This window comes from Sturnus vulgaris, chromosome 5 (assembly GCF_052056855.1).
Source record: "Sturnus vulgaris isolate bStuVul1 chromosome 5, bStuVul1.hap1, whole genome shotgun sequence".
Classification (NCBI taxonomy): Eukaryota; Metazoa; Chordata; class Aves; order Passeriformes; family Sturnidae; genus Sturnus; species Sturnus vulgaris.
This window is the reverse complement of record NC_142247.1, coordinates 28,385,017-28,412,029: the sequence shown is the minus strand read 5'-3', so window position 1 is coordinate 28,412,029 and position 27,013 is coordinate 28,385,017. Positions and strand designations below refer to the sequence as shown.

The 27,013-nt window shown below is 46.8% G+C and overlaps 1 protein-coding gene across 3 annotated transcripts; it reads right to left on the bottom strand.

The window, feature by feature from the left end:
* Nucleotides 1–8,879: 8,879 nt before the first annotated feature.
* LOC106856943 (suppressor of cytokine signaling 1-like) lies at nucleotides 8,880–24,254 on the bottom strand. 3 transcript variants are annotated; one of them, XM_088165224.1, is made up of 4 exons: nucleotides 23,828–24,254; nucleotides 16,986–17,126; nucleotides 13,696–13,815; nucleotides 8,880–10,497 (listed from the first exon to the last, which is right to left on the bottom strand). In XM_088165224.1, exon 4 carries the CDS (start codon nucleotides 10,429–10,431, stop codon nucleotides 9,748–9,750), a length of 684 nt encoding a protein of 227 aa, XP_088021350.1. In that variant the 5' UTR covers nucleotides 10,432–10,497; nucleotides 13,696–13,815; nucleotides 16,986–17,126; nucleotides 23,828–24,254; the 3' UTR covers nucleotides 8,880–9,747. The 3 variants fall into 3 exon arrangements, with proteins under 3 accessions (XP_088021350.1, XP_088021349.1, XP_014738176.1); XM_088165223.1 differs by lacking the exon at nucleotides 23,828–24,254 and adding an exon at nucleotides 23,614–23,731; XM_014882690.2 differs by lacking the exon at nucleotides 23,828–24,254 and having other exon boundaries at nucleotides 16,986–23,279.
* Between the last annotated feature and the right edge of the window lie 2,759 nt (nucleotides 24,255–27,013).

Below are 27,013 nucleotides of genomic sequence, written 5' to 3'. Positions count from 1 at the left end.
ACACAGCCCTCCCACAGTCATAGGATGTGTCACCACTCTCTCAATGCCATGACCAGGCCAGCCCAAACTTCCTCACATTAGCAGCAAAAATTCTGGGGTTGGATGCTGGGCAGGAGCAGGGCATGCTGCCAGCAGTGCTCTCCTAAAACCGGAGCCCCTGAGCCCCTGCTCGCCAGCTGCATGCCTTGCAGTGTGCACATCATGCTGTGAAAGGGTCCTGAGAGAAAGGCTGTGCATCCCCCCTGCTGGGGGTGCGGTGGGGGCAGGAAGGCAAGTTTGGCAGGTGCTGGCTCCTGTGCAGGGCACACACAGGGAGGATCATGTTGGACAAGATGGCAGCAGTTGCAAGGGAGCAGCAGGACTGGCTCATGCCAGCAATGGCCTCGCCAGATGGCTCTTCTGGTCTTGTCTGTGCAGGAAAACTGCTTGGCCCTCAGTCCTGTTTTGAGCCAGCCAGCTGTGCCAACCCCAGCTCCCTGCAGCCTGGCAATAGTTTCCGACTGCCCCCAGGAACCCAAGCCTGCCCACAGCTGACTCCAAATCTAAGCTCCTTCTCCCTGAGCTTGTTCAAGGAGTCCCTGCACTCCCTTTCATCCAAATCACCTCATTCCCTTGCCTGCTTTTTTCCTCCATTTTTTCTGGGTTTTGTTTTTTTTTTAATTTCCTTTTCCTTTTAATATTTTCCTATCTTCCCTTTTTTGGTTGGGGCTTTTTTTGGGGGGGCCTTTCTTCAGCCTACAGGAGCTTTGCAGATCAGGACACTGGGAAGTAGAACAGGCAGCACAGCTGCAGTGACCCTGGGAACCAGCATAGACCCTCACAGCAGATACTTAAGTGCAGTCACACCCGACTTTAGATTGGCACAGCTTTCCTCATGCACTCCAGGCTTCTGCCGCCTCCCAGGAGGAAAGCTGGGAAAGGATTAAGTAGCTAAGTATCTCATTGGCAAGTGAATATATTGTTTTTTTCTTTCTATTAATTCCTCAACTTTGCTTTGATTGTGGACTTCGGAGAATATGCAGGCTGATACAGCTGTAATAGCACACCCTCCTAGGGTGGAAAAACATAATTTTGCCACCAGGCCCTATTCTGGCTATGAAAACTAAATAAAGGATCCTGGCAAAAACATGTGTTGGAAGAAGCACATCTCTGCTAGGATTTTTGCCAATACAGAAACGTGTTTAATTCTGTTTTCCTCCCTACCCCTAAATTTCCCACCTGCTGTCTACATTCCTGGCTGACAGAACTACAGGATAAGGATCCGTAGTTTTGACCTAATGCAAGAGAAACATCACTGGGTTTTGTTTTTCAAACCCTTACAGACTACTGCTGAGCACACTGGGAGCATCCAAGGCTGCTGTAGGCCATGGGGAGACCTGGGAGGGCTTTTGTGAACCTCCCTGTGGGCCTGGAGGTGAGGCACTGAGCCTGAACCCACTCCAACCCCTCCAATGGAAAGAGGTCTCCTCTCCCTGGAGAACTGCATGATAATAGATGTGGGTCCCACAGGGATGAGAAATGCAAAAAACCCTGGACCAAGTGCATGGAGTTGAGACTATATAGATACCATAGTGGGGTTCAGACACCTTCTTCTGTGACTAACTGTATCTCCACTTGCTCTTTATATAAATAAATAAATAAACCACATTTTATACCTAGCTACTAATACTGCTGAGGTTTCCCTAAGGCAGACCCTCTGTGTCCCCTTACAGCCCAAGCAGCCATTCTGAGACCCTCTACCACAGCTGGGCTCATGGCTTCTCCTGCATAGCACTCTCTCCTCACTCTGTACACTCTGGAGAGATCCTTCCCCACCCCAGTACTGCTTCCTTTATTATCTCTGCCCAGCTGTGGTTTATAAGTTGTTTAAATCTTTTCTAGGAACAGATAAAGATCACAGTTACCCAGAATCCAAAAACACAGACAGCTTGAAATGTGGTTAGACTCTGCCCTACTTTCATTGAGTTGAGAGCAAGGCTGCTCAGAGCCAAGGTGCTCAGGGGAGACGAGAAGAGAAAGACCCATTTCAGCAAACCATTCCTTCCCCCCAGCCCAAGAAACAAACCTAATGCATCCCCCTCCAAACCTGCTGCACCTCTTCGCATCACTTCTCCTCCTGGTCTGCCCAGGACTTGCAGGTGAGCAGGGCATGGAGCCATGGAACCTGGGAGAGATGCTGTCCTGCACTGCAACACTTGGCACAAACACAGGCATGTCCCCAAGCTGAGAGAAGTGCAAGGAATTCACTAAATCAGGGCCATGAGGATGGCAATGCAGGGTGTGCTGCAGATTAAAAACAAGATGTGTTGGTAAAGTTTTTACCATCTACATTCTCACTGACAGCTTTTCCCCACAGCAAGTTGCTCCCTAAGCTGGGGGAGCTGCAGAAGTGGAAGTGCTGCCTGGGACTTCCCTCCTGTGAAAAATCCCCTCCCTGGGAAGTCCACACTGGGTTTCAGAGCTTCTGTGTGGCTTTGCCTCTAAGGTGAGCTGCCTCTCTTGCACTGTCAAGCTCCTCTTACAGCAATATTTCCGGGGATCTGCAGTGATCTAGGAAGGGATACTGCTGAATAAATGCCAGGGTTTTTTTTTCCTTCTCTTGAGTGGTGCCAGCCCACAGGACCAACCTGCACACAAAGATGTGTGTTTCCTGCACCCATTTTGCCTGTGGTCTGATTCTCATAACCCTGGGCTTTTCTTACAAGCACTGATGGTGTTCAGAGGAGACGGGACTCAGGCAGGAGAGAAATACTTTGCAGATACATACCTCCAGCTCTATGACTTTCTCCAAGAATCTTTGCTGAATGACTCCACCTATATTCCAGGTGGAATATATGGAGCAGTACACAGACAAGCCACTGGCAACCACTAATATCTAATTTTAAGGATATTACTTAACCCTGTGTGGAAGGGCTTGTATCAAGGCAAGGATCAGAGCAGCACAGGGGTATTTTTGCTGGTGCTCTCATTAGAGGTAGCAACAGTGAGGTGTTTCAGGAGAAGGGTTTGCTGCAGTCAAGGCCATAAAGAAATGCTGAAGGTTTCATCTGAAAGATAGATCATTATAATATTTAGTAATGCCATTTACAGGGGCTGACTTGAACAGCCTTGGAAGGAAGAATGAAAAAATGCCAGCAAACACATTAGGATCTCCTGCAAGAAGTTTTTTCATACTATTGAAAAGCTTTGTTAGAAAGAATGATGAGAATGATAATAATAAGGCACTATAATTACACCTGATCCTTCTATAATCTCTCTCTCTGCAGAGTTCAGGAGCACTTTACTGCTATTATTGGATTTGAACAGTCCCATCTGGATAACATAGGACTGATTTGTTTGCATGGCTTATTTTAGGTATCTCAGCATGTACATTAGAGTTGCCTTCATATCTGGTTGATTACCCACAGAGTCTGGAAGAGCAGGAAAAGATCTCCAGCTCATGTTCTCCACCACCCCATTCTCCCATCCCAATGCCTCGGAGAGTTCCTTACAGAAGACCAAGGATAAAAGGAACCATCAGTCCTTACTAACTCAGTACTGCAGAATGTACAACTGTAGTACTGACGCACTTAGAGCGTGGAAGCTGGATACTACCAAGAACGCCTGGATTTGCACCTGTATTATTCTAAGCTTGAGATTCCATGGATTCCAAAACAACTCAAGATGGACTGAAAATCTAGCAGCAAGGACTTGGCAAATACCTCATGCACTATGATCAGAATAGCTGCTACCTGAACCTTTTAAACAAATGGATGAACTGTGTGTTTCCAGCAGACACAGAACCAGGGAAAGCATGAAGGGCTCACATCTTTCCGGATTTAGCATTCCTTGCAACTTCATCTCAGTTACAGAGATGCTGGTGAACTCTGGCCACAACTCCCATTCACCATGTCATTAAATGAGCAACCATGAGTGTCAGAAACCTTGTTGTCCTCTTGCAGGAGCTCTTGAGTGTGAAGCTGGGCACTTCCTACTTTACTTTGCCATGGCCAGGAGAAATGAGACATAATTGAAAATAATTCAAACCATACTTTAAAACCCTATATAAAAGTGAGATTAAAAAAAATTAATAAAAGCACGATACAAAAACTATGATTCACATGACTTTGACAGTTTTCAGTCTGAAATTCACAGCAATTTGACACTATTTTGCAGTTCAAGGAGAGAATGTCCCTTTCAGACTGAATCACCATGAAAAAAGCACAAGTTGCCTGATCCTTTTGTTCCTCTCACCACTTTTTAGGGATTTGTTTTCTCTTGTGAACTGAAGAAGGGTTTTCTCCTGCATTCTTATACATCCCACCTGGCTTCATTCACAAGGACAGCTGAGGTTTCCAGTGTCTGCCCGTCCTGTGGGCTGTGGGATATCTTGTTGAGGAGTTTAAGAGGACCCATTAGCTCTGTCTAGTTTTCCCCTACTTAATTTTTGGAGTATTATATCCAGTCTCTTCACTTTCATACTCTTGGATTCTTCAGAGCCGTCTCTGTCAATTTGTTTACTTCTAGTTTATTTTTAAAAGACAAACCCCCAATGGACATAAGCTCTCAAGTCCCTTTTGAAAATGCTGTCTTCTCTGTAAGTGCTTTGTTTGTGATCCTCTCCAATCCTTTAGGCTATTGTTTACAAGCTGGAAGGCATCTGCACTTGGGCTAATCATGCCGAATGCCAGCAATTCCCCCAGCATGATTTGTTGCACATGCCAGTGGGAGTAGGGTTTGTTTTGATTATATTTAGTGTGGAAAACCCACATTTTGCTCACATCAGCCCGACAAAACAGGAAGGCCTAATCCAAAATCTTCAGAGAGGAACAATAATCTGGTCATTGATTTCAGTGGCATCTGAGACGAGCTCAAAGACTGAGAGCTCTGATGGCAAGGGTGGTGTCTTGGGAAAGCAGGTAGCCCAGGAGGCAAAAATACTTAAAAGTGTATGCAAGTAATTTGCTCTGGGATGGAAGAACCTAGGAGCCTGCCACTGCTTTGCTTCTCAAAGCTCTGCAGCTCCTTTCTGACATGCAGTTAGGCAGGCTGGGAGCCCCCAGCTCTGCCCCCACCACCGTCACCTCAGGCTGATGCTGGCCTCCCCCAGACCCCTCAGCTGACAGTTCAGGCTCCTTCACTCATTCTGAATGATTGTGATGTTTTTATTCTCAGCCTGTGCTGATGCTTGCCTCCAGGCATCAGATGGGTGTCCCAATTTTTCTGCTTGTGAAAGCTAGGAAGAAGCGCCTGAGGGCTGCTCCCTTTGGGGCTGCTGTCAGACTGCTGGGGCACTCAACTGCACTGCAGGGGTGGGTGTACAGGTCTGCCAGCTGCAGACCCCTCTCAGCACAGGTTCTGGGGCTCAGCGCAGCTGTCCTTCACCAAGCCACCAGCTCAGCTGGCCTGGGCTGCCCCCTGTGCTGCTGAGCCTCAGGCTGAGCCTAGGCTGGCCTGTTCCCACATTCCTGCCATTGCAGAGGTCTGCCCTACAAGGCACAGAACTCAAAGCTCCACCTGGATTCCTGCCTCACCCCTATTTCCTGACTCTGCTTTTCTTCCTCCAGAGGTGCTCCATCAATCACCATAAATCCCTTTTTGTACCCACACAGAGGTTAGCCTCGCTGGTGGACTGTGGCAGAGATTTCCACAGCTTAAGCTACTATACATCATATGATGAAATGTCTCCTTTTGAGTCTTGAACTTGAGTATTTCATCAGACGCCACCCTGAATTTTTAAGAAAACACATGGTCACCTACTCCACGGTATTTAGGCTTTACAGATCTCTGCTGCAGACCTCAGCCATCTCTTTTCTGGCTGAAGAGTCCTACTATTGAGCCAGCCCTTGCACGGGAAGCGTTTGGAAGTACTTTGCTTTGCCTGAATCAAAACCTCAGTGCCGCTAGCTCCAGCTGAGATCAGAAGGCAACAGGAGCCTGCCAAGACCCAGGCAGCTCTGCAGGAAGGCATCGGGAGTTTCAGAGCAACTCTGTCACATCTCCCTCTCCCTCTGACACCTGCTTTCGCTCTGAAGGTTGCCCTCAGTAGCCCAGCCTTTGCACCAGGGAATGGCACAAGGCAGGCAGAAAGCTTCAGTGCATGCAGTTTAAACTGTACAGATGCCAACATCTAAGGAACTGGGGCAAAACGAACTCAATCAGACAAAGCCAGCACATTCCCCTAACCAAGGTGTGTTGTAAATTAAGGGGTTTAGCACACTTAAACACTAATTACGCAAATACACATTTTCAGAGGGACATCAGGGTAAGGGTCAAAACTGAGATCCAGCTGTGTGTACACAGGCTTTATTTTGAAGCTTGACTGTTTAGAAGAGTTCATTTCCCAATCACTGAGAATGACTAAATGTTAATATATTTTTAAAGTGTTTTTGCAAAAACTCGTGTTTTGGTGAATCCTGATCCTTAACAACATACAGACCCTTATGTCAGAGGTAATCAAGTATTATTACAAGAGCTGATGGCTGTGGGGCCCCTCCTGAGCACACACATGGGTACATATGGAAGTTATTAGTAAGTTTCAGTGAAGAATTTTGGAAATTAACCCTTAGGGTCCCAGAGCACTACCAACAGACAGCTCGTTGGGAGCAGACAAAGAGCACTTTCCTGCTGGATGCCTGCAGCATATTGGGACTGAAATCCAGGCCGTTCATAGCATGGTAGAGGAAGCCCCTCTTGCAAGCACTAAACTTTTCAACTTCTGCTGTTAGGAAGAACACTTGAAAAAAACCATCTGCAAAGCCTGTGTAAGTTTCCTCGACAAACTGAAATGAGTCAGCTGGAGAAATGTATAACATAACATATAAAAATGCAAACAATTTTCTTCTATTCCCCAAATGGTGCTCAAGAGGTTGTGAGGAAGTTTGCAATTTCTTTTTAAGTCCCCTTAGGAGCCACCAAAAGAAACATTTGTATACAGACCACCAGGAGCTACTCCTACGTGATAGAGGGACCGGTTCAGAGGCAGGGTCATTAAAGCGAACATCTCCCACTCTAAGGAAAGCAGCAGGATAGTGTTACCCCATAGAAGTAAATTCTTATGCTTTTGCTTTGTACATCTTTTTTCTCAAGAGCTGAAAGAAAAAGGTTTCTCTTCCAACATCCAAGCAGAGAACGAAGGACTCTAATGCTTACCTCAGCCAATGCACTTTTTACTTTCCTGTTCTTTCTACATTGATTTCCTTTCTTGCACCAATCCTGATCTGCAGAATGACCTCTCCTTGGGAATAATGAGGATACTCACACATGATGTGCTTTCAACTTCCACAATGTAACAATGCTTGGCAGTAATTCACTGCTTTTCATCCACAGATCTCAAATCAATTCGCTGCAGCCCTGCATGGAATTGACTTACTTTTAAGACTGAGACAAGTGCTTGCTGTGCAATTAAAAAAAAAAAAAAAAAAAAAAGGAACAAAATAAAGTAGATTTTATTAAAATACAAACAATTTCCTTCTCCCATGGTGTGATTTTCCTAAAGAGCAATCCAGGCCACAAATGGTGCTCTTCTGCAGCCCCCAGCTATACAATCCAAGATGCTCATTTGTGGCCAAATGAGAACAGTTCACAGCCAGGTCAGAGCAATACTGTTAGAAAGCTCTTCCCTCAGTGAGGTATAACCATGGCCAGAAAACAGAAGCATTTCTGTGTTCGATTCTAAACATGGAAGAAATTATACTGCTCCTCCACCCCCCTGCTTTCTGAAAGGAAGGCAGGAAGGCAGCCAAGGCACCTCAGCAGACACCCTCAAGAAAGAAAAGGATCAAGAGGTGGACATGAGGCCCGGGCCAGCAGATCCAGCCCCACTCCTCCATGGCAGAGAGGGAGGGCAGCTGTGTGGCTGCAGGGGCTTCACCCAAGAGCCCAGGAATGGTCCCAGAGGTGCCCAGGGCCACCTGAGATGCTGGCAGCAAGCAACACTATGCCCACATGTCAGCCACCCCAGGGTACACAAACCCTGCAGAAATTAACAATCCCAGCTCCTCCTTTTGCACTGGACTGAGACGCAGTAGCCACAGGGCCACCAAGCTGCCTCTGGTCTCCCTGCAGCTGGAAGGAGCAGGCAGCAAAGAAAAGATCACCATTTCTCTAACTACCTTGGTTCATAATCCAATGCCCTGAGACAGGCAGCTAGGCACCTCACAGCCGGCAGAGCAACAGAGCCCTCCAGAGAATAATTCAGCGTGTCTAAGTTAGGCTCCTGTGATGAATCACAGCCTGTATCTCTCTCTGTGCTGACCACAGACTTTAGTTCCTCAGATAAAACAGCTGAAGACAATAGAGCAAATTCAGTGTACTCTCTTTCCCTGTTCAGCTTTTTTCTTCCAGGTCTGAAGAAGAAAGTCAGCATGAGCAAAGCAGGCTGCCTGCCCAGCTACAGATGTTTAGCAGCATATAAAATGAATTGGCTCAAATTTTAGAGTATCTGAATTTCTTCTTTCATGTAGCTGTTTTCAATCACTTATTTTGAAGAGATCATACTGACTATCCTTGAAATGAACCATGACCCTGTTTAAACCAACTCTGTTCCTCCCATTTGTACTCATATGCACCAGTTCAAGTTTACTGATGCCATGCCCTGTTCGAAGATCTTGAATTACTCAGTTTTTTTCAAACACTCAGTACAAATTTCAAGGTACTAAAAAAACTTTCTAAAAATGTAGGGCTGAGATTATCAGAAGTATTCTCTGTTTAGAAAATTCTTCAATTAGTTACATTACAAGATGAATTTAAGTTTAATGTTCCTAGCTAGGAACAGTCATTTATGCTCTGCTTTTGTTCTTTATGAGAAATTCACTTGTTCAGTTTCAGTTTGATTACCAAGCGGGCACTAAACTAACTGGGCTTCCAACAATACAAGGGAATGAAATTATTGCCATGTATTCACTGACTTTTAAAAATCAATATAAAAATTTTATTAAAATTTTAGAAGTTTTATATAAAAAATTTCTTGCCTTTTCAGAGGCAAAACCAAAACATCTTCTGATGCTCGACAGATGGCAGCAGCACACTATCAGATGAGCTTAAGAAAGGGTGCAGGATCCCATCTCTTCACACCCTCCCAGGGCAGATACAACTCTCCAGATCAGGGTTATCTCTGCAGGAATGCCATGCCCTTAAGTACAGCATAACCCATCTTCACTCTCAAAAATCCAATCGAATAAAGCAATGCAAAAGCCAGTGAAGCTGCATGTATCGTACATGGCTGCAATGGTTTCACCTGGTGCAAACACTGGCCTCTGAAGTAACAGGCATCACATTCATGCTGCAAGGAGTGAAACGTGCTCTTGCTTCACCACAGCTTCCTGGGTCAGCACAAGAGCCATGCCCATCAATGTCCAAGCTGCACTGCTGTGGGACTGGACTCAGCTGCACTCCACAAGGGCAGATTTGAGGCAGAAATGAGCTCAAGAACTTTGGGGTAGAAGAGAACACAGGGCTGACCTGGGAGGATAGGGAACTCACCTTTTTCTGAAGCTTTTAAGTTATAAATGGAGCAAAGAGCAGGACTTGCTGGCAGTGGAAATGTCTGCTCTTCAGATCTGGCTTTACCCCAGGCATGTCTGGGGAAAGTCACACTCACTGTATATGTAGGAGGACACTTCTGTCACAGCCACAGGGTTCACACTCTGCTCCCTCTGCCCTCCCCCTTCCTCTCCCAGCAGCCAGTCCAGCCTCACTGGTGTGGCACACATCCCACCAGCACAGTCATAAAAGAGGCATCTCCCTTCATCTCCCATATGCATGGCATCATCTCCCAGCCCAGGACAGAGAGGGGCTGGGGCCAATGCTCCCCTCTGACCCTCCCCTTCTATCCAGGGGTGAGAACAGCTCTTCCCTCAGACACATTCCCAGGGAGCCCCCCAGCCTTGCTCTGTCCTCTGTCATGGCACCAGCAGGGAGGCTCCGGCAGCATAATTCTCGCAGCGTGGGCACTGCCCGGCGGCTTCGGCACAAGGGCTCAGAGAAGACCAGGGGAGTTCCCCCCATCTCATCAAAGTGCAAGGGGTTGTTCCGGGTCCCCGCCACCACCAGTTCCAGCAGCCGGACCACGCAGTCTGAAAACCAGTTCTTGAGGCGGAAATAGCCCTCCTGGAAAGAGATTCGAAGGCTGACGGGCCCCGTGGGCATCCGCACGCTCAGGCTGAACAAGCAGTTCCCCTGTGAGCTGTCCCGCACCAAGTAGGTGCCTACGGGCTCCTGCTGGAGCTTGGCGTGAGCCTCCCCCACAGACAAGGGGCCCCAGTAGAAGTCACTGGCCTGGAGGATATTGAGGGATCGCTCCAGGACTTCCCACTCGCAGCTGCGAAACATCCGGAAACGATCGGGCAAGCCGGGTGGCGCGGGGCTGGGGAGAACACTCCGATGCTGCCTTTGCAGATGAGAAACAGTGGTGCGTGTGTTGTGCAGATCATCTGGCCTCCCTCTGATCATCTCTCAAAGAGCCCATGAATCCTGGAAAGATGCTGCCTTTACCATGCTTCCTCCTTTGCATCCACCCTGTGGGACAGAAGGAGAGTGAGGCAAACCCAATACCTTCTTCAACCTGGGCAAGACACTTTTCAAGGGAGAAAGACCAGCAATAGTATCAAAGAGGGTACCAAGGAGCATGTCACCAACCCCTGGCTGGGGACAACCAAGGATATATATGTGCGGAAAGGGCTCCAGCTGGGTCCCCACCAGCACCAGGTGGCACTTTACAGAGCTCTGCATCCATTTGGTTTCTGTGATTTGCAGCCAGGGGCTCCTGCATACCCTCCAGCAGGCTAGTTTGAACCCAGCAGATCTCATCATTTCAAGATTTCCCTCTGCTGGATATTTGAGACTCTTCAGAGTGGCCTTGAGATTGGAAAGGTGAAATAACACCACAAATCAAAAGGGAAAGATTTCCTAAAGTGTAATTTACTTTGTCATTCAGTGAAAGGTAGAAAGATTTCTACACACAAACTCCAAGGTTTCCTCACACCTTTCTCCAACAAAAAGATTGACAACAAGACTTAGCAAAAGCAGAAGACAGGTATGAGCCTTTCTCACCATATCCTAGGAACCATTTCCTTATCCCAAGACATGCTTGTTTCACTATGATGTGAGGAGAAAGTAAAGGTTTCAGATCAAGACCCCTTCAAGAAATGTTACATCAACTTCAAGACTGAGACTACCAGGAATGAGTTCACTTCACACTGGTACCAGACACTGCTGATGCCCTTCCAGACTCTTAACTTCTGTTTCTTCCAGAAGGACAACACCCCCTGCCTGCAGACAGTGCTGCCCTCTCACAGTCACGATCCTCTAATGTACTGTCATGACCCTGCTCTTCTCCTGCACCCCGTGTTATCACCAGGCTGTTTTCAGAAATGCAAATTTCTGAACCCAGTGTTGCCATCAGCAATCTAAGTCACTTCAATTATATTAAAAAAAAATACATATTCTAAATGTGTGTCTGTACAGGCACAAACAAAAAAACCACAGCCCTAAGCCAGAGGCTCATTCTGTATGAGAAGCTGAGCTGTAACATACCACTTCCCCAGGCCTGACAAGTCAGTAGCTCGACGCCAAATGCTGCCCTTGCTCCCTTGACATACTCCATTAACCCAGTCATACTCACTCACAGCACAGCCATGCTTGGAGCAGAACAGAGTGCTGGCACAGCCTGCGGCAGAGGAAGAGACACACTTCATCTCCAGCAGTCCCCTCCTACCACAGACTTGCCAGAGCATCGGGGCTAGGGGCTCCTGTCAGGCAGGCAGCCCCCCAGGGAATGTGCAGGGACCTGTGCTGGGCTTGCTCTGCAGGGAGAGCTTTATGTTAAGTTTAGCTCCTTGCAAGGTTCCCCTGACTCGCACCCTTTGCCAACTATTCAAAAGCCTCACATTCCTTTTAGTGCTCATGCCAGCTGGGTGGCCATGCACACTCTGTGCCCCGGGAGAGGACAAATATCTTTCCTTCACACGGGCACAGTAGTTAGGGAAAGCAGGCATGCGCCTGGCAATGCCTTACAACAGACATCTTTTCTAGTCTAACATCTCTCTCAATACTTAACAGTAATACCAGTAATGTAGCTGCCAGGCACGTTTCATATATGAAGCCATAAGCATCCTTTCCAAGAGCAGCCTGGGAAGCTGATCCAGCTTATAGCCCTGTGATTTGCAGTCCACAAGCTGCTAATGTCCCTGGTACCGTTCTGAATGCTGTTGATCCTGCCCTCTAGGTACTTTCATAGTAGGAGGGAAATTCCATGCTTAGAGAAAGGTGGGAGGGGTAGGAAGGAGTTAATCAAGTTGGGGTTTTTTTCTTTTCCATTAAAAAAAAAAAAGGCAGCAGTTGAAAGCTGCTCAGACCATTCAGCAAGACAGAATAAATCTTCGGTGAAGGTGATTTAGTGAGCAGGATGCAAACAAACACGGTCACCACTACAGCAACAAGGACCATCTATCACCACCGAAAATTCAGCACAGAAGGCTGAAGGAGTTGCAGCATCTCTGTCCCTCTCCTCCTCTGTGCTGGGCGAGGAAGCTATAGGGCCCTCTGACATTAGCTCCTGTAGAAAACAAACGTCATCCACCAGGTGCCTCCAGGGCTGTGGCAATAGCTTCGAAGGAGTGAGATAAAGAACCCTCCTAAACAGCAACTTCTCTCGGGTACAAATGGAAATTTTGCCAATTTCACAGGTCAAGGTTGGAAATTTAATTCAAGCATGTAAAGAGAACCAGGCAGCTGTCTTTTATTTCCAGGCTAGTTTTAAAAATAACAACAGATATATAACTTGTTTAAGTCTGCAGATGCTATTTGACAGAAAAAAAACCCCAAACTGGTTTGTCCCAGTTTTCAACCTTGAGTCATTCACCCGTCCTTTAAGAAAAATCCACTGCTACTAGAAATCTGACTGACTAAGAACTGGGACTGTCATCATTTCAAATTCAAAGTAAATGCAAAAATAGCACCTTGACAATTTGTTCACTTGGTTTGAAATCTACATATAGGTCAGAGTCTCAGATGGGGGGAATTTGTTTAGCTTCAGTGACCCATTTCCAAGAGATAAGTGCCTGGCCTGCAGCACAGCATTAGTTACAGTAACATTAGCCCTAGAAGTGCTTCCTGATACTACCTTTAAAGTTCACTTTTAATGGGTCAACAGGTCCTAGGCATACATGGCCTCCCATATTAAGGAGGATGTGCAGACCCAGGATTAGGAGTAAACCAAGCCAGGGGTGTAATAAAACACACATGCATAATTAGTTCTGCTAACTTGTCAGACCAAGATTTGCTTTCCCTCTTCTCCCCTCCAAAAAAACCCAAAAAACCCCAACGCCCAAACAAGTTACTACCTCCCTACTGCAAGTCAGAACAATGCTTGCAGCCAAAGCAACATAACCTAAAAAGCTGGTGTCCTGCTAATTAAAAGGCTGGATAAGTTTCCCCAGACTTTCTGATTTCCTGCAAGTTCAAGAGCTTTTCAAAATAAGTGCTCTTGACACAGGGCATTCTGCTTTCCTCCTCACTCACGACTCGGGCAAGGCAGCACATTTTATATGAGGAGACAATTCTAGTAAACCAGGGGACTGTACACAGCATGTGGTGTCAGCTAAGCCAACCCTGCACCCCGGGGCTTGACAAATCTGGCATGTTCAACATCAGCCTTAAATATTCAGCTATGATGCATTCTCACACTGTTCTTCCAGGATACTTGAAACAGCTTACCTCTTTGTCTTTGCCACCCATAGGGATGAATTTCTGGATGTCAGGACTGGAAGTTGTCCAAATTCAAAAGCTCTGATGCAGCACTTGCCAGTTTTTGCTTTACACAAGAGCAAATCCATCCTTTGAAAAGAAAGAGACGTCCGTCAAGCAGGTGACTAAGCCCATTAGTTTGCTGTAATATGGATCTAAAATACAACAAATCTGGGGACAGGTTGTTTGTCTCTATCTCTTTGATCTGTGTTACTGTAGAAACACGTATACAGCACTTTAGATAGCAACAGAGACAGCAGATTATTGCTGTTGTTATTATTATTGCTGCTTACAAAGCCAGGAACTGATTAGGTCCAGGCAGCTCACAGGTGACCCAAGGACAAATAGAAAGACCATAAAGTTGCCATCATGTTCCAGAAGCAGGAACCATAAAACCCAAATGTTAAGAGATGATGGCAACAGGAATAAACCTAAGGATTCAGAACAGCAAAGTCCCAACTTGCGCTGAATACAAAACACAACATTTAAGAGTATCTTATTTGACACCACACAGGTATCCATTCACTGCTGATTTATCCTAATTGTGACCCAATCCATTCTGGCCCACATTCTTCTGCTCTGCTTCCCCAGCTCTCAAGACTTTTCTTTCTCACCTCGCAGATGGAAAAGTAAACCCAGTGACCTGGTGGAGAAGCAGAGCACCACGTGTGCAATCACGTGTCTGTCAGTGGATCCATCAGCAAGCTGAAAAAACAATCCCAGTTTTCTGCATGCCTTTCAGAGGCAGTCCCTGCACAGCTTCACTTGTACCCATGTAACATCACTTTTCTGCATCCTTCCCAGCCCAGTCCGAACTGGGCACATACCCCACAAGCTACACTGACTTGCAGATAGCAAAACTGCAGGTCGATCTCATTATTATACTTTCCCACTACCACACTACCACTCTACCTGGCTTTGACATCTCCCAGATATCAACCCTGCAGTTCCCAGAGCAGTTAGATGGAGGCTGGGATAATTAGGAAAAGCTCTCCCTAAGGTATCCTGCAAGCTCTTGCAACAGCGTCCCTACTCCAGGCAGCAGAGCCTGAGCACACTTCTCTTGTTTGCACGTCTGCATCCCACAGAAATGCGCTGCCTACTGATTTGTGGCTGGGAAGGCTGTTTCAAAGGAAAGCTTGAGCAAAGGGCTGGAAGAAACCTCCCTGGTAAGAGCCAAGGCTGCAGCACTGGGTTTTAATGGTAGGCCAGCCTGGTTCCCAGACCGCCACCGCCAGCCACACAGCGGCACTGGTTTGAATCACACCGTCACTGCCATGGTGCACGGCCACACCAGTGCCCCTTGCCATGAGCACCCTGCCACAGCCAAGGTGACCAGGGCTGGTCCAGACAGGGATCATGGAGGGGGAAGGGAAAGGAGATGCACAGACAGACTGCCAAGGAGAACAGAGGGAGCTGTGGTTAGAGGAGGAATGTGGCCCAGTTCAGCCAAGAGGACCAATGTTAATCACAGCCAATTTCTCCAGCACAAAGCAGGCCTCGGGGACATTGCAGTTCCCTCTATCTTTTATGCCATGGCAGTTTGATGTGAGACTGCCATTATGTCTGACATGAGAGAATATGTGGGAAAAAAACCAAACCACATCACACATACATACCCCAAACCAAAACTGCATTTCCCTATACAACTAGCATCCAAGGATATAATATTTAAAAAAATAAGCTGAGGCAGCACACACCCTGTGGCAGTTACAACTTCGCACAGTAGAGACACAGTACAGGAAGATCCTGCATGCAGACTCTGGGAATCAGCAGCTGGACACCTTGCAAGAAGACCTGTCTTATCAAACACTTCCCAGCATTTTGGATCTGGAGAACATACTTCAAAACCCACAATAACTTTGCATGGATCTAATATTAATGTTTGGTACTTCTTAATATATTTTTCTATGGCATGTGTTCTCTGAATTAATATGGCACTTTGCTAATAGTGGCTAAAAGGATTTTTCTCCAAGAAAAGCAACAAGTGTGATGTGTGCCAAATACTCTTCAAGACAGGGAAGTCTGCAAGCACTTTGGTTTCTCCAGGATATGCCTTAAGAAAAACCCAACAAGGTGGCAGTTTAAAGGAAAAACTAATTGTCTTTACTGGGCTAATTGAAGGAGCTGGGAGAAAGACATCTATTTTTAGGGTTCCCTCCTCCAACCTCGGAAATATTACACACTTTCAGAAATACTTTCAAATAAAAGAGCCTATTCCTCACCAGAACAGCCCAATGTGAAACCGCAATCCTGCCATTTCAGTATAACAGAGAAGCCTCATCACTTCCCTGAACTCTGAGGCTGCTCTGCAGTAGTCACAAGGAACTCTTAAAGCTTATTTCACAGCAAGTAAAACTACCAAAACTACCTTCTGATTTCTGCCAATGACATCTTCTACTGTATTGGAGAGTGAATTATTTCTGCCTTCTCCTGTAACAGGGGAAACAAGAAGAAGAGGGGGGAAAAAAACAAAAACAAAACCAAGGAATTCAGGAGGACTTACTATGTTACTACTAAGTTCCAAAGCCACAGCAGAGCCTATCCTGCTATGGCTTAAGCAAAGAGAGTTGTTGCTTGCCTCTGACCAACAGCATTTTGGTAAGTGAGGAAAGCCCAGTCGCGTTGTTGCTCCCGACCTCTGCAGTTTCACAGAGAGCAGCCATTCCTGTGAATGTTAGTGCTGCACAGCTACACAAAACCTCAGCCCTGTGCTTGGCCAGGGAACACAGAGTCTGTGCTGCTGCCTTGCTGTCCCTCCCTCCACACCACGCCAGCTCAGGAAAAAGCCCCTGGAAAGGTGGCTGGAGCTCTCCCTAGTTTGAGGGCAGAAACAAGGAGACGGGGAGAGAGCACAAGGAGGAAGAAGAAAGAAGCCAAGATAACAGCAGTCCCTCATGTCTCCCTACTTGAAATGCTCTGTCCCATCTCCCCGCTGAGAGGGGGATCAGTAGGGATGAGGTAGCGATGCCCAGGGCTGACTCCAATCCATCATGGCTCCTCAGCATTACCAGCTCCCCCCACCTCCAGACCACCCGCACAGGTACATTTCCTCTGCCTTTCCCTACTAAACTGACTTTGTTCCAGAAGCCTGTTTGAGGAAATGAGTAAATCCTGAGACATAAAGGCTAGCAGTGGTCCCTGTGACAACCATGGCTTTTTATCAAAACCATCACATTGCACCAGAAAGGAATTCAAAGAAGCAGCTAAATCTGAGAAATGAGCAGTGTCTGCAGCCAAAACTGGTTCAGTATTCTTACCAGAGCTACGCTGCTAGAGGAGTCCCAGATGATCAACCAACAGGACCACAGGGGGGACAAGGGAAACACCCTGCCTTGACTCTTCAGATGGATCAGCTTCAAAAGATGTGAGGAGCCATTACGCAGCACCAGTTACTGTGCCTTCAGAAGAAAGGGCAAGGGTCAGAAAGCACAGACACACCACAACATTAAGTTTTATAGTGGGGGATTTCCAACACACAAAATAAAGAAACTAGTCCTGAGAGTCAAAAGTAAAAGAATTTTAAAAAAATAAAATTAAGTCATGAAAGGTTATTTAGGAAATCTTAAGTGACAGAGTGTGCAGACCTCCCACATATGACAGCACAGAGATGCTGCCTGGCTAAGGGGACAGGCCTGGGGGACAACACAGGTCACACTGCAGGTATCAGCTGTAGGTGCAACAGCTTGCAAAGGCTTCTGCTGTGGATGAGACATCAAACACACACTAGAAAACCACAGTCCCTATTCAAATCTCTCTACAACCTCAATAATCCTTCAGCAGATGAAAAAATAATCCTGGAGGACCAATATAAAGGAATATAAATTATTGACAGTAGGGAACAAATTTATGTCAAACTGGAACAGTAGGTGGCCAAGATAAATGAAACAAAACCCAGAAAACATATGGCATTTTCAGTTTATCAAAAACAGAAAACCTCAGGGGGAATAATTTAGTTGAGTGGGACACCAAGTAGTGGGGACAGGGACACTGCAGAAAAGTTACACAAGCAAGCAGGTATTATTTTTTTCTTGCACAGGATGTTGAGGAGATTTCCCAGTACTTAATGCTGATTAACCTGAAAGGAAAAAGAGGGTGCTCTATCAGAAGAGATGGACAGGAGAAAGTGACATTAAAGCAAAAAGTCAGCTGGGCACAGTGGACTATACCCAGAGATTTTGTATTAGAAATTGATGGTTGAGATACAAAGAGAGGTGTTCTCTCAACCAAATCAGCTGCACTAGCAATTGCCAGACAGCTGTAAGTATTGGAAGGAGCTTTTTTTGACATGTGCTGCAAAGACAGGAGCAGCACAAGGTACCTGGTGTGGGGGAAAGCCAACCCCCAGGCAGAGTTGCCCATCAAGCAGATGGCACCTGAAGAAGCAACAGATGACAGAACACACTTTGTGCTTCACCAAAGCAAGTCAGAAAGCGAGACACAGTACACGAACTAAAGAGCCAGCAGCATCCAGGACCTGTACAGCAGATAGGCAGAAGACATGAAGCCACAGGGTGAATGGGAGGTGGAAGAGGGGTGGCCAGAGAAAACAAAGGTATTTCATTTCAGCCCCTGCACATCAGGTCACCTTCTGCCACCCTCCCAGCCACTGCATCTTCCCCCTGGTTTGACTCAGCCCACTTTGCAGAGCATCCCATCTCACTCCTCAACAGGCTGGTGGGTACAAGCAGCCCAAAGGCTCCCCCATCTCTTAGACAAGCAGCTCCCTGCCCCCTGACTGTGCACACTCACATGCTGACCCAGGTCTCTTCCTAGAATTGTCTCTCCCCGTCTTCAAGCTGTCATTACCCACAACACCTCAAACCCCTGAGGCCTAACCTTGTCCCCCAGCAGGCAGCTCACAGCCTCATGTTACTTAAATCTAGGCAGCCAACTCAAAACACAGTGAGCCCTCTCCATTGCCTTCCCAGGGTAAACAGTGACAAAATCACTTCACTCTCTGCAGGACAGAGAAGTCAGAGGTCATTCAAAATTCGTCAGCAGGAAAGCAGCAGGAGGTCAGGCAAGACTCTGTCCTGACACATGCAAATGCACACAGGCTCGTAGGAAAACCAGCTGGGTCTGTATTTTCAAGAGCAATAAATTAAGTGGCGCAGCTGACCAATGAGCCGAGTAACAGTGCTGAGGGTTCATTAAGGAAAGCTCCAGCTTCGAATGCAAAAGCAGTCATTTAAAAACCAAGAAGCGAGCCGGAATGGAAAGGTGCAAAATGGATGGGTGGGAACATAACAGTAATGTCACCACCACCTGAAAGAATCCAGTCAGTTCTAGTCACCTGAAATAAAAGCACACAGAGCTGAAAGAGAGAAGATAAGCCTAAAGATGGGTAAGAAGAAGCAACACGTAACTGTACAGAGACTGAAGAAATTTCAAGCTCAGTTTAGAGAGCAGACATATATACAAGAGGATGCCAGAGAAAGATACAGTACAATCAGTACAATTCTTTTTGTATTCTTTCAGAAAACCAGATGAGAGGAAGTTCAAAGGTGACCAAGATTGAAAAGTAACTAATTTTAAAACTCATAAAAGGAAAAACTCCAATCATGTAGACTGGGGAAAGTGAGAGAGCTGATCTAAGGAGTCTCATTTCTCTTTTCTCTCAAATGTCTTTGCTTTGTTTCTATGCTGTACCCACCATGCCATGCTTTAGCAACCTTAGGCAGAGGAATCCAGAAGCAAAGGGCTGGGTTTTTTAGCAACACTTTTTTAAGACACCTCTTAACCATTCAAACCTGACATAACACTATGGGGAGCCCAGCACAAGGCATAAGTGCCCTTTGTGCAAAACTGAAGTAGTAAACAAGGGTATATGAAGTCAATATGAGGAATCAACTATGGACCTGCTGCAGAGTTAAAATAGCTCTGTCCATGTTTTCCTCATTCTTTAATAACTAAAAAGAACAGCATCTCTTCTTTGGATGTGCTGATTTGAATATCAGCGCACACCCTACACAAACAGCAGATTTCAGTGTTTACTGCTAAAGCAGTAAATGTTTCTCCAGCTCCAACTTCCCTCCTTCCACACCACAAAATCTCACCAGAAAACAAGGAAGAACTAAAATATGGATAAAGAACAACACTGCTGGTCTGTTAAAAAGCATAAACAAACAATTCCTGCACAATCAAACTGTGCTCATAGCAATTAGCGTGCCAACGGAGGCAAACTTATGCTGAATCCCCTTAACTTCAGCAAGGCACCTTCAGCAGGATGTGCAGAAGCACAGCTACACAGTTCAGACTGCAGGTCTCTGGCATTTTCCAACTGCTAACAGCCACACTCATTTTCTTAGCTTTAGCCTAAGTTTCCAAATAAACTTTGCTACTGAGGAAGCATGAAAGTAGATCCAAACTGTTTCTGAACTGCAGAATCACATACACACAAAAAACTCCCTTGTTGCACAAGTCACAATGTGAAGTCAAAATTTTTCTTCAGCATTAGCAGGGAGTGAAGGGAAGGACAAAAACCCTCTGCAACAAAGGCAACTGAATGCTGCCAGCCTAACTCAATTTTGCCAGCCACTGCTCCAGTATAAAGCTAAAGGAGCCCATCTGCAAACTTAATAGTTACACCGTTCGATTCTTCCCCTCAACTTTGCATGTGTTTGCAAACAAGCAGAAGCACACAAAGTGCAGGAGAAGCAGGAAGGGAGAAGGCAGAGAGAATGTGCATTATCAAAATACCTTGAGAGTGGTTCTTGGAAATGTGCAGCCTGTATCAGACACTCATTTCCTGTGAAGTGCACACAGGCCTTTTCATTTCTCCACTGAAGAGGATGAAAATAAGGGGCGGCTCTGAAGTCTCCAAAGACAACACAAACCAGCATTTAGCCATTCTACTAAAACTGAATTTACATTTTTACACTATAAAATACCTATTGAATAGAAGCATTGCTTTCCAGAAGTTTAAAAAGTAGTATTTTCTACACCTCTCACTTCCAAATCTTAATTTGAAAACTTGCACTTGGTGAGGGGCAAGGGGGAAGAAGAATTCTACTCATCATTTTGATCACTCACTAACACAAAGTCACCAAATCCTGCTACATCAAACAGCACAGCATTTTTTTTTTAAAGACTGAGACTGATTTCAGCAAAATGGTGAGCTAATGAATACCTTACTGAGGCAGAAGGATGCAGGATATGCACAAATGCAAACCAGAAGAGTAGGGTGTAATGAAGTAGACTGACAGGATAAAAGGGTTTAAGTTGCTATCATACTTGCTTTCTGCCTCTATTTACACGTAATCAAGGATCTAACTAATGTAGCATTTATTTCAGTTGCATTATTTTGAATAAATATGCCTCCTAATGACATACACGCTTAACACCTTTACTCTTGAAAAATATATTGTTCCTGTACAGCTTACTCAGCTCTCACACCATCCACATTTTAAGTTACAGAGATGCACGTGCCTTCCTCTCCATCTTGTGAGCTTTTGGCAAGCATCACTAGCTGAGGTCTGCAGTGGCCTGGAATAACAGCTCAGGAACACACCACCTCCCCACAGCTTTTATTAATCTAACCACAGTATCAACCCGACCCAAATGATGTCATATTTAAGGATTGGCACTATCTCTTTATTGCTGACCAAACCAAGGCTGGAGAAATCAAGGACAGAGAAGCCTGTGGGTGGCAAGGGGAGAGAGGGGTGGCAAGGAGCTGCAGGGAAAGACTAGGAGAAAAGAGCAAAATATTCCCAGTGGGGAGAGACAAAAGGGGAAACAAGGGAAAAAACAAAGCTCTAAAGGCACATTTTCGCCTTTGTTTCTCAGCAATGCAACCGCAGTATTAGTGACAGCAATTAAGAATTTACACCACCCAACCCCAGCTCTATCATTGCGCAAACCGACCACCAACTTCACAGAAATCCCAGCTGGACTGAGGAGGGTGAGAGGCACTGGCTGCATGTTTGAAGCTGTCATCTGGAAACTGAATTTGGCTCTCTCTGAGCAGGCACAGTGGGAACAGAGACACATACCTGGGAAGATCTGAAGAAGCTAAGCCTCTCCCCAGTGCTCCTCTATGCCCATTACTGGGGACTCTAGCACAGTTTACCTGTGCCTTCAACACAGTCTTACACAAGACCCCTGTGTTGCCACTAGACCCCACTACATTTAAGTAAGTCATAAGCAACCCAGGTTATTAACAGGACATTAACAAAAAGCACAAAAAACCCCAAGGCCCAGACCCCAGTTTAACCCAGGAAAAGATGGGAACCTGTGTGGGAGGCTGGCATCCCAGCAATCCCGCGGGTTTGTGCCCAAGTGCCTTCCCCTCTGGAGGGAACAAGAATCCATGCTTCAACAGCTATGTTTTAAATCACATACCCAGCAGAATCACTCATGAACACAGAAACAAAGCTTGGCTTCATCTGCAGCGACTGGCCACATTTCATCCTAACTTGATTCAACCAAGAGCAACATTATGTAATAATACAGCCTCAGTCTCACAAACTTATGTGCATGATTTTAAAGCACATGACCATTGCCCTGCTGTGACTGAATGGGCCATTTGACATTCATACAGCATCTGAATTGCAGTTGCAATTGTTCGGAGAGGAGAAAGAAGATATGCTTGCATACCTTCTTAAGGACACAGTCAATAGAGAACGAAACATCAGGAAACTAGTTATTTCTGATTCCACTCCATTTTACAGTGTTGAGTGTGGTCAACCTGTGACTGGGTTTTTCATTTAAATTCTGAGAGCTGCAAGGACTAGAACTAGTAAATGGCACTGTCTGGACCACATAGTCCTAAATAGCAGCTTGCTAACAATACTCTTTACCCTCAAGTTTCCAGAACAATGGTCAAGCCACATCCCCCTTCTTCACCATGCAGAAGAAAAAAGTCAGGGACATTAACTTAACATTCTTCAGCTCCTCTCAGCTATCTCTGGGATTTATCCAGATCCTGTTTCCAAGCTTCTACTAAGAAAGAATTACTATACACTTAAACTGAATTTTTAAAAAAGGGAAAAAAAAGAAACCTAAGAGTAGCACGAGCTGAGGTTTTACGTGGTAACCATTCCAAAATTCTCAGTAACAGCGCGTGCGTTTGTGGGAAAAAGTGAGTAGCGGATCCTGCATGGCTGTGAGCACCATGACTCAGATTGCATAAAGAAGGAGGATTTAGCGATAACCTTTGCGATGAGGCTTTTCATGTGCGCGCAGCACCGATCTTCTGAGAAACGGCAGGTGTGAGGCTGTGTTCTGACTGTGCCAGGTCTGGAGGACGGCGAGTTTCTCCGCCTTTCAAGGCAACCCCAAACGGGCATGTCCACCTCCGGTTCACAGTCACCCCGCTTCCCTGTAACGCCTTCACTTCTGGCAGGCAGCTCCCTTTTCCAGCTAAGACCAAGCGTAACACTCTGAGCACCGCTTCTCCAGTGCTTTATGTGAAAGGAAAGAAGTGCTGTGAAGACCAAGTTACCAGGACCTGTGCAGCTGCTTCCCTACAGACCCATCTAAGACACTGCATTACTTGCAGGATTCACTTTAAAAGAAGCATCTCCCTGCCCTAACGCCGTGAAGAACACCTTGACACCAGGACAGTCCCTATGGAGCCTCCCAGGCTACTCCCAGCACCCCGCCACCACCCCAGGACAGCACACGGCCCCCTTTAAGGCCGGCAGTGAGATGCCAGCATCCCAAATCTCCCCCGACTCCTCAGGAAAAGCTTCCCAAGCCCCAACACGCTCCTTCTTCCCAGCCAACAACGGCCCCAATGACCCCAGGAGCCAAATCAGCGGGGGCTGCAACTCCTCGTAAGCCAAGGAGGGATCGGAGCAGACAGGCAAACGGACAGACAGACAGACTCCTCGCAGTCCGCCCCCCAAAAAGGCCGTTTCCAGTTAACGCAGCACAACTTACTCTCGGCACCTCCGTGGCCACGGGCGGGCGGCGCTGCCTCCGGTGCGAGCGAGCGCTCAGTGCCGGGGCGACAGCGGCGCTGCCCGGCCCGGCCCCCGCCGCTCTCCCGCCCGAAGCCAAACAGAGGCGGTCCCGTTCCCCGCCGCCCGCCGCCGCCGCGCTCCGCATCCCCCCCCGGCCCCTCCGCTCACAAAGGGGTCGGTGCGCGGCTTACCGGGGGCGGCGCGGCTGCCCCGCCGGGCCCTCCTCGGCCGCGGGGCGGGCGGGCGCCGCGACGGCGGCTTCGGCTCCGGGGAGCGGAACGCACAGAAGGGAGGGGAGGGGTAGGAGGGGAGGAAACCCCCCAAATGTTTCTTTTCCGAGGAAGGAGCCACGGGGGAGGGGAAGGGGAGGGGTTTCTCCCTCCTCCACCACCCCGTCTTTCCACGGCGTGGCTCTTGCGAGGGGAAAAAAAAAGTAAAGAAGAAAAAAGTTTGGGTCTTTTTAAAAGAAAACTTAGACGGATAGGAGGGGGAGAGAGAGGAAAAGAGGAAAAAAGGAAAGGAAAAAAACCGATGCTGTGAAAGCCCCTCCGCCGCAGACTGGCAGAGGAACCCCACCGGGACAGCACCGCAGCATCCGCCAGCCCCGGGACCCGCCGGAGCCACGTGTCGCCCCGGGGAGGCGGCGGCCGGTCCGGGGTTCTGCCCCTCCTCCCAGCCTCCATCAGCTGCCCTGCGGCGCGGGGCTGGGGCATCGGCGCTTGCAAGCACCGGGGATGGGGCAATGTCCAGCGCCGAGGGGGTGGCGCAGAGGACTCTTTACACCAGCGGAAAACAGAAAGCCTGCCCCGACCTTCCGTGCCAGAGTTCTCCCAGCTCCTCTCGGCCACTGCAGGAGCTCTCAGAAGGGCGCCGGGCACCCTGGAAGCACAGCCTGTGTGGCACTTCAGGAGCCTGCCCCAAAACGCACGCTGTTGCCTTGGTGGGTCAAATTAAAATACTGGAAATCATGTAAAAAATTACAAATGCAGAGAAACATTATCCTATGAAATATAAATAGTGCACTGCATAGTGCATACTGTAAACATATTGCTGCTCAAAGAGAATAGATGTAATAGAAGAAAAGATAAATTTTGGAATTCAGTACAAACCTCACAGCTTAAAGGCCTAGACTGTAAGGAAGCTATGATTTGATTATGTCATCAGAGCTCTCACTCACCTAACATACTTTTTCTGGATGCTTTTTTCCCCGGTGTGTGTGTGTACTAGGTGAATTGCCCTGTTGAAAAAGTTCTATACAAACCCCAAATGCAGACGTGCTCTGGCCGCTGTGTACCAGCCTACTGATGCAAAGCAGCTGCAATTCCAGCTTGAGCAGCAGACTAAAAGCTTTACAGCTGCTTGGCATTGCTAGGAAGCATAAAGCAGTCAGAAACACACCACTGAATCTGATCCTCAGCCTTGCCAGAAGTTCCACTGAGTGTTGAGACATCAGTTCTTGTTTTTTATTTCAACCAAGCATGAAGATGTTGCTGACCACAGAAGAATTTCTGAACTTCCATAAGAATCTGGGCAAAGCACTTCATTCTTTTTCAGAGAGGTTTCAGTGGGAGGACCTGCCGCTGGAGCTCTAAATCACAGCAGGGATGAAGTGCTCATCTGTTCCATTTTTGGTTTTTAAGTAGGCTTGTCACACTTTTCTTTGTATTTTTGGATGGCAGCTTCAAAAATATCCTGTGGTTTGCTTTACAGTTGCCTAGTAGGGAGTCGGTTTCCCTCTGTGGATATTTATAACATTTATTGGTGACTTCATAGACTCTTCCAGCCACCTTGCCTTAATGTTAAATGGCCTGGTCTAATTCTACCTTTTCTTCTTCTTCTTCTTCATCTTTGCCTGTGAAAAGTTAACATCCAGCCTCACTGGTCCGCGATTGTCTGCGGGTCTTGCTCATAATTTTCTCATCCACTTGAAACTGTGACCTGGCAGCAGTTACAGCTGAAGCGTATTGCAGTAATCGTCTTCAGCCATAAAAGCCAGTGAGACATGTCACAACGGCACCATTGACCACAGTTTTCCAAAGTTCAGATTTGACCCACAGGGTCCAAAATGTGTTCAGGATCAAGGTACCTCAGAGGTGGCTTCATTATAGGTGGAAAACACAAGGATGCTGAAATAGCTTGTGTCCTGTGGCATGAAGGAGGAGAAAGCAACTAACCACATCATGAACAAGCACAGGCTTAGCTAGTGCTGCATTTCTTTCCTGTAAGCCTGAAACCAAGTCTGGATGTGCTTAACATGAAAAACAAATACTGTATTTAGGTGAGTTTTCTTGAGGAAAAAAGAATACAAGCAAATTCCCTAGAACCAAAGGACTTCCCACACTGTGACCACTGGATTGAAGGGTTTTTTTCCCCCAGCTGCTTTCAGTGCAAGGATGACCACCTGAAAGGCTTTGCATAATGACAGTGAGAATACAGGCAGGCTAATTTGAACACCACCCACTGCTGCATCTCTGGAGAAAGCTGGATCCATCCTAAAGACAGTTTTTGAGATGCCCAGGATGCTGATAACAGCGTGATAAGGAATAGCTCCCAAGAAGATGCCAGGATTTGTTCTTAGGATTTAGGAGTTTTATCCTACCCCTCACTTTTTCCCCTGCCTATACCCTCACCATCCCTAATACTAAAACTTTAAACCACATTAAACATGAAATTGATAGAGCTGCTGACAGAATGAACCATTTCCAGAGAGTTCTATCTGAAGTCCTGCTGCTGAGAGCAGTAAGTCTGAGTTCATTCTACCTTTGGATCATAGTTCTACTTTGTGGTGTTTCTCTGCTTGTTCTTCAGCAACCTCCAAGTCTTTGGAAAGTTCCAAGATGTTGATGTCCAGTAGCCCAAGAGCCAGTAACACCCTAACAGCTTCACTCCTCAGCGTGCAGATTCCTTTACAGTTTGCATGAGGTAGAAGGAGCCACAATCTGCCTATTTACTCCTGTTGGTTTGGGAGGTGTGGGAAAAAGAACTGTATTTTGGGGCAGGTCATTGCAAACTACTGAATAAAGATGGTTTTCTGGGAAAGCAAAAGGCAAACATTGCCTCAGAGGAAGGGAGAGGATAATATGATGAGGGAAAAGAACCAGAGATAATGCAGCACTGAAAATCTGCAGAAGAAAGGAAAAAAGATACCAAAAAACCAAATGAGAAGAACATGGAGGGCAGAGAGAAAGGAAGATGGGTGAACACATTAGATCTCCCAGTACTGACATGCCCTTCAGCTTAGCAGACCTGTATGTGGAAGCTCAGCTGGAGCTGGAGCACCAACTCCAGATCACGGGTGACCAATTACTTAGGATCTCAGTGCCCTACTGGGCCGCCAGCCAGACCCAAGCATGCTGGTGTGGACACTGACTTTATGG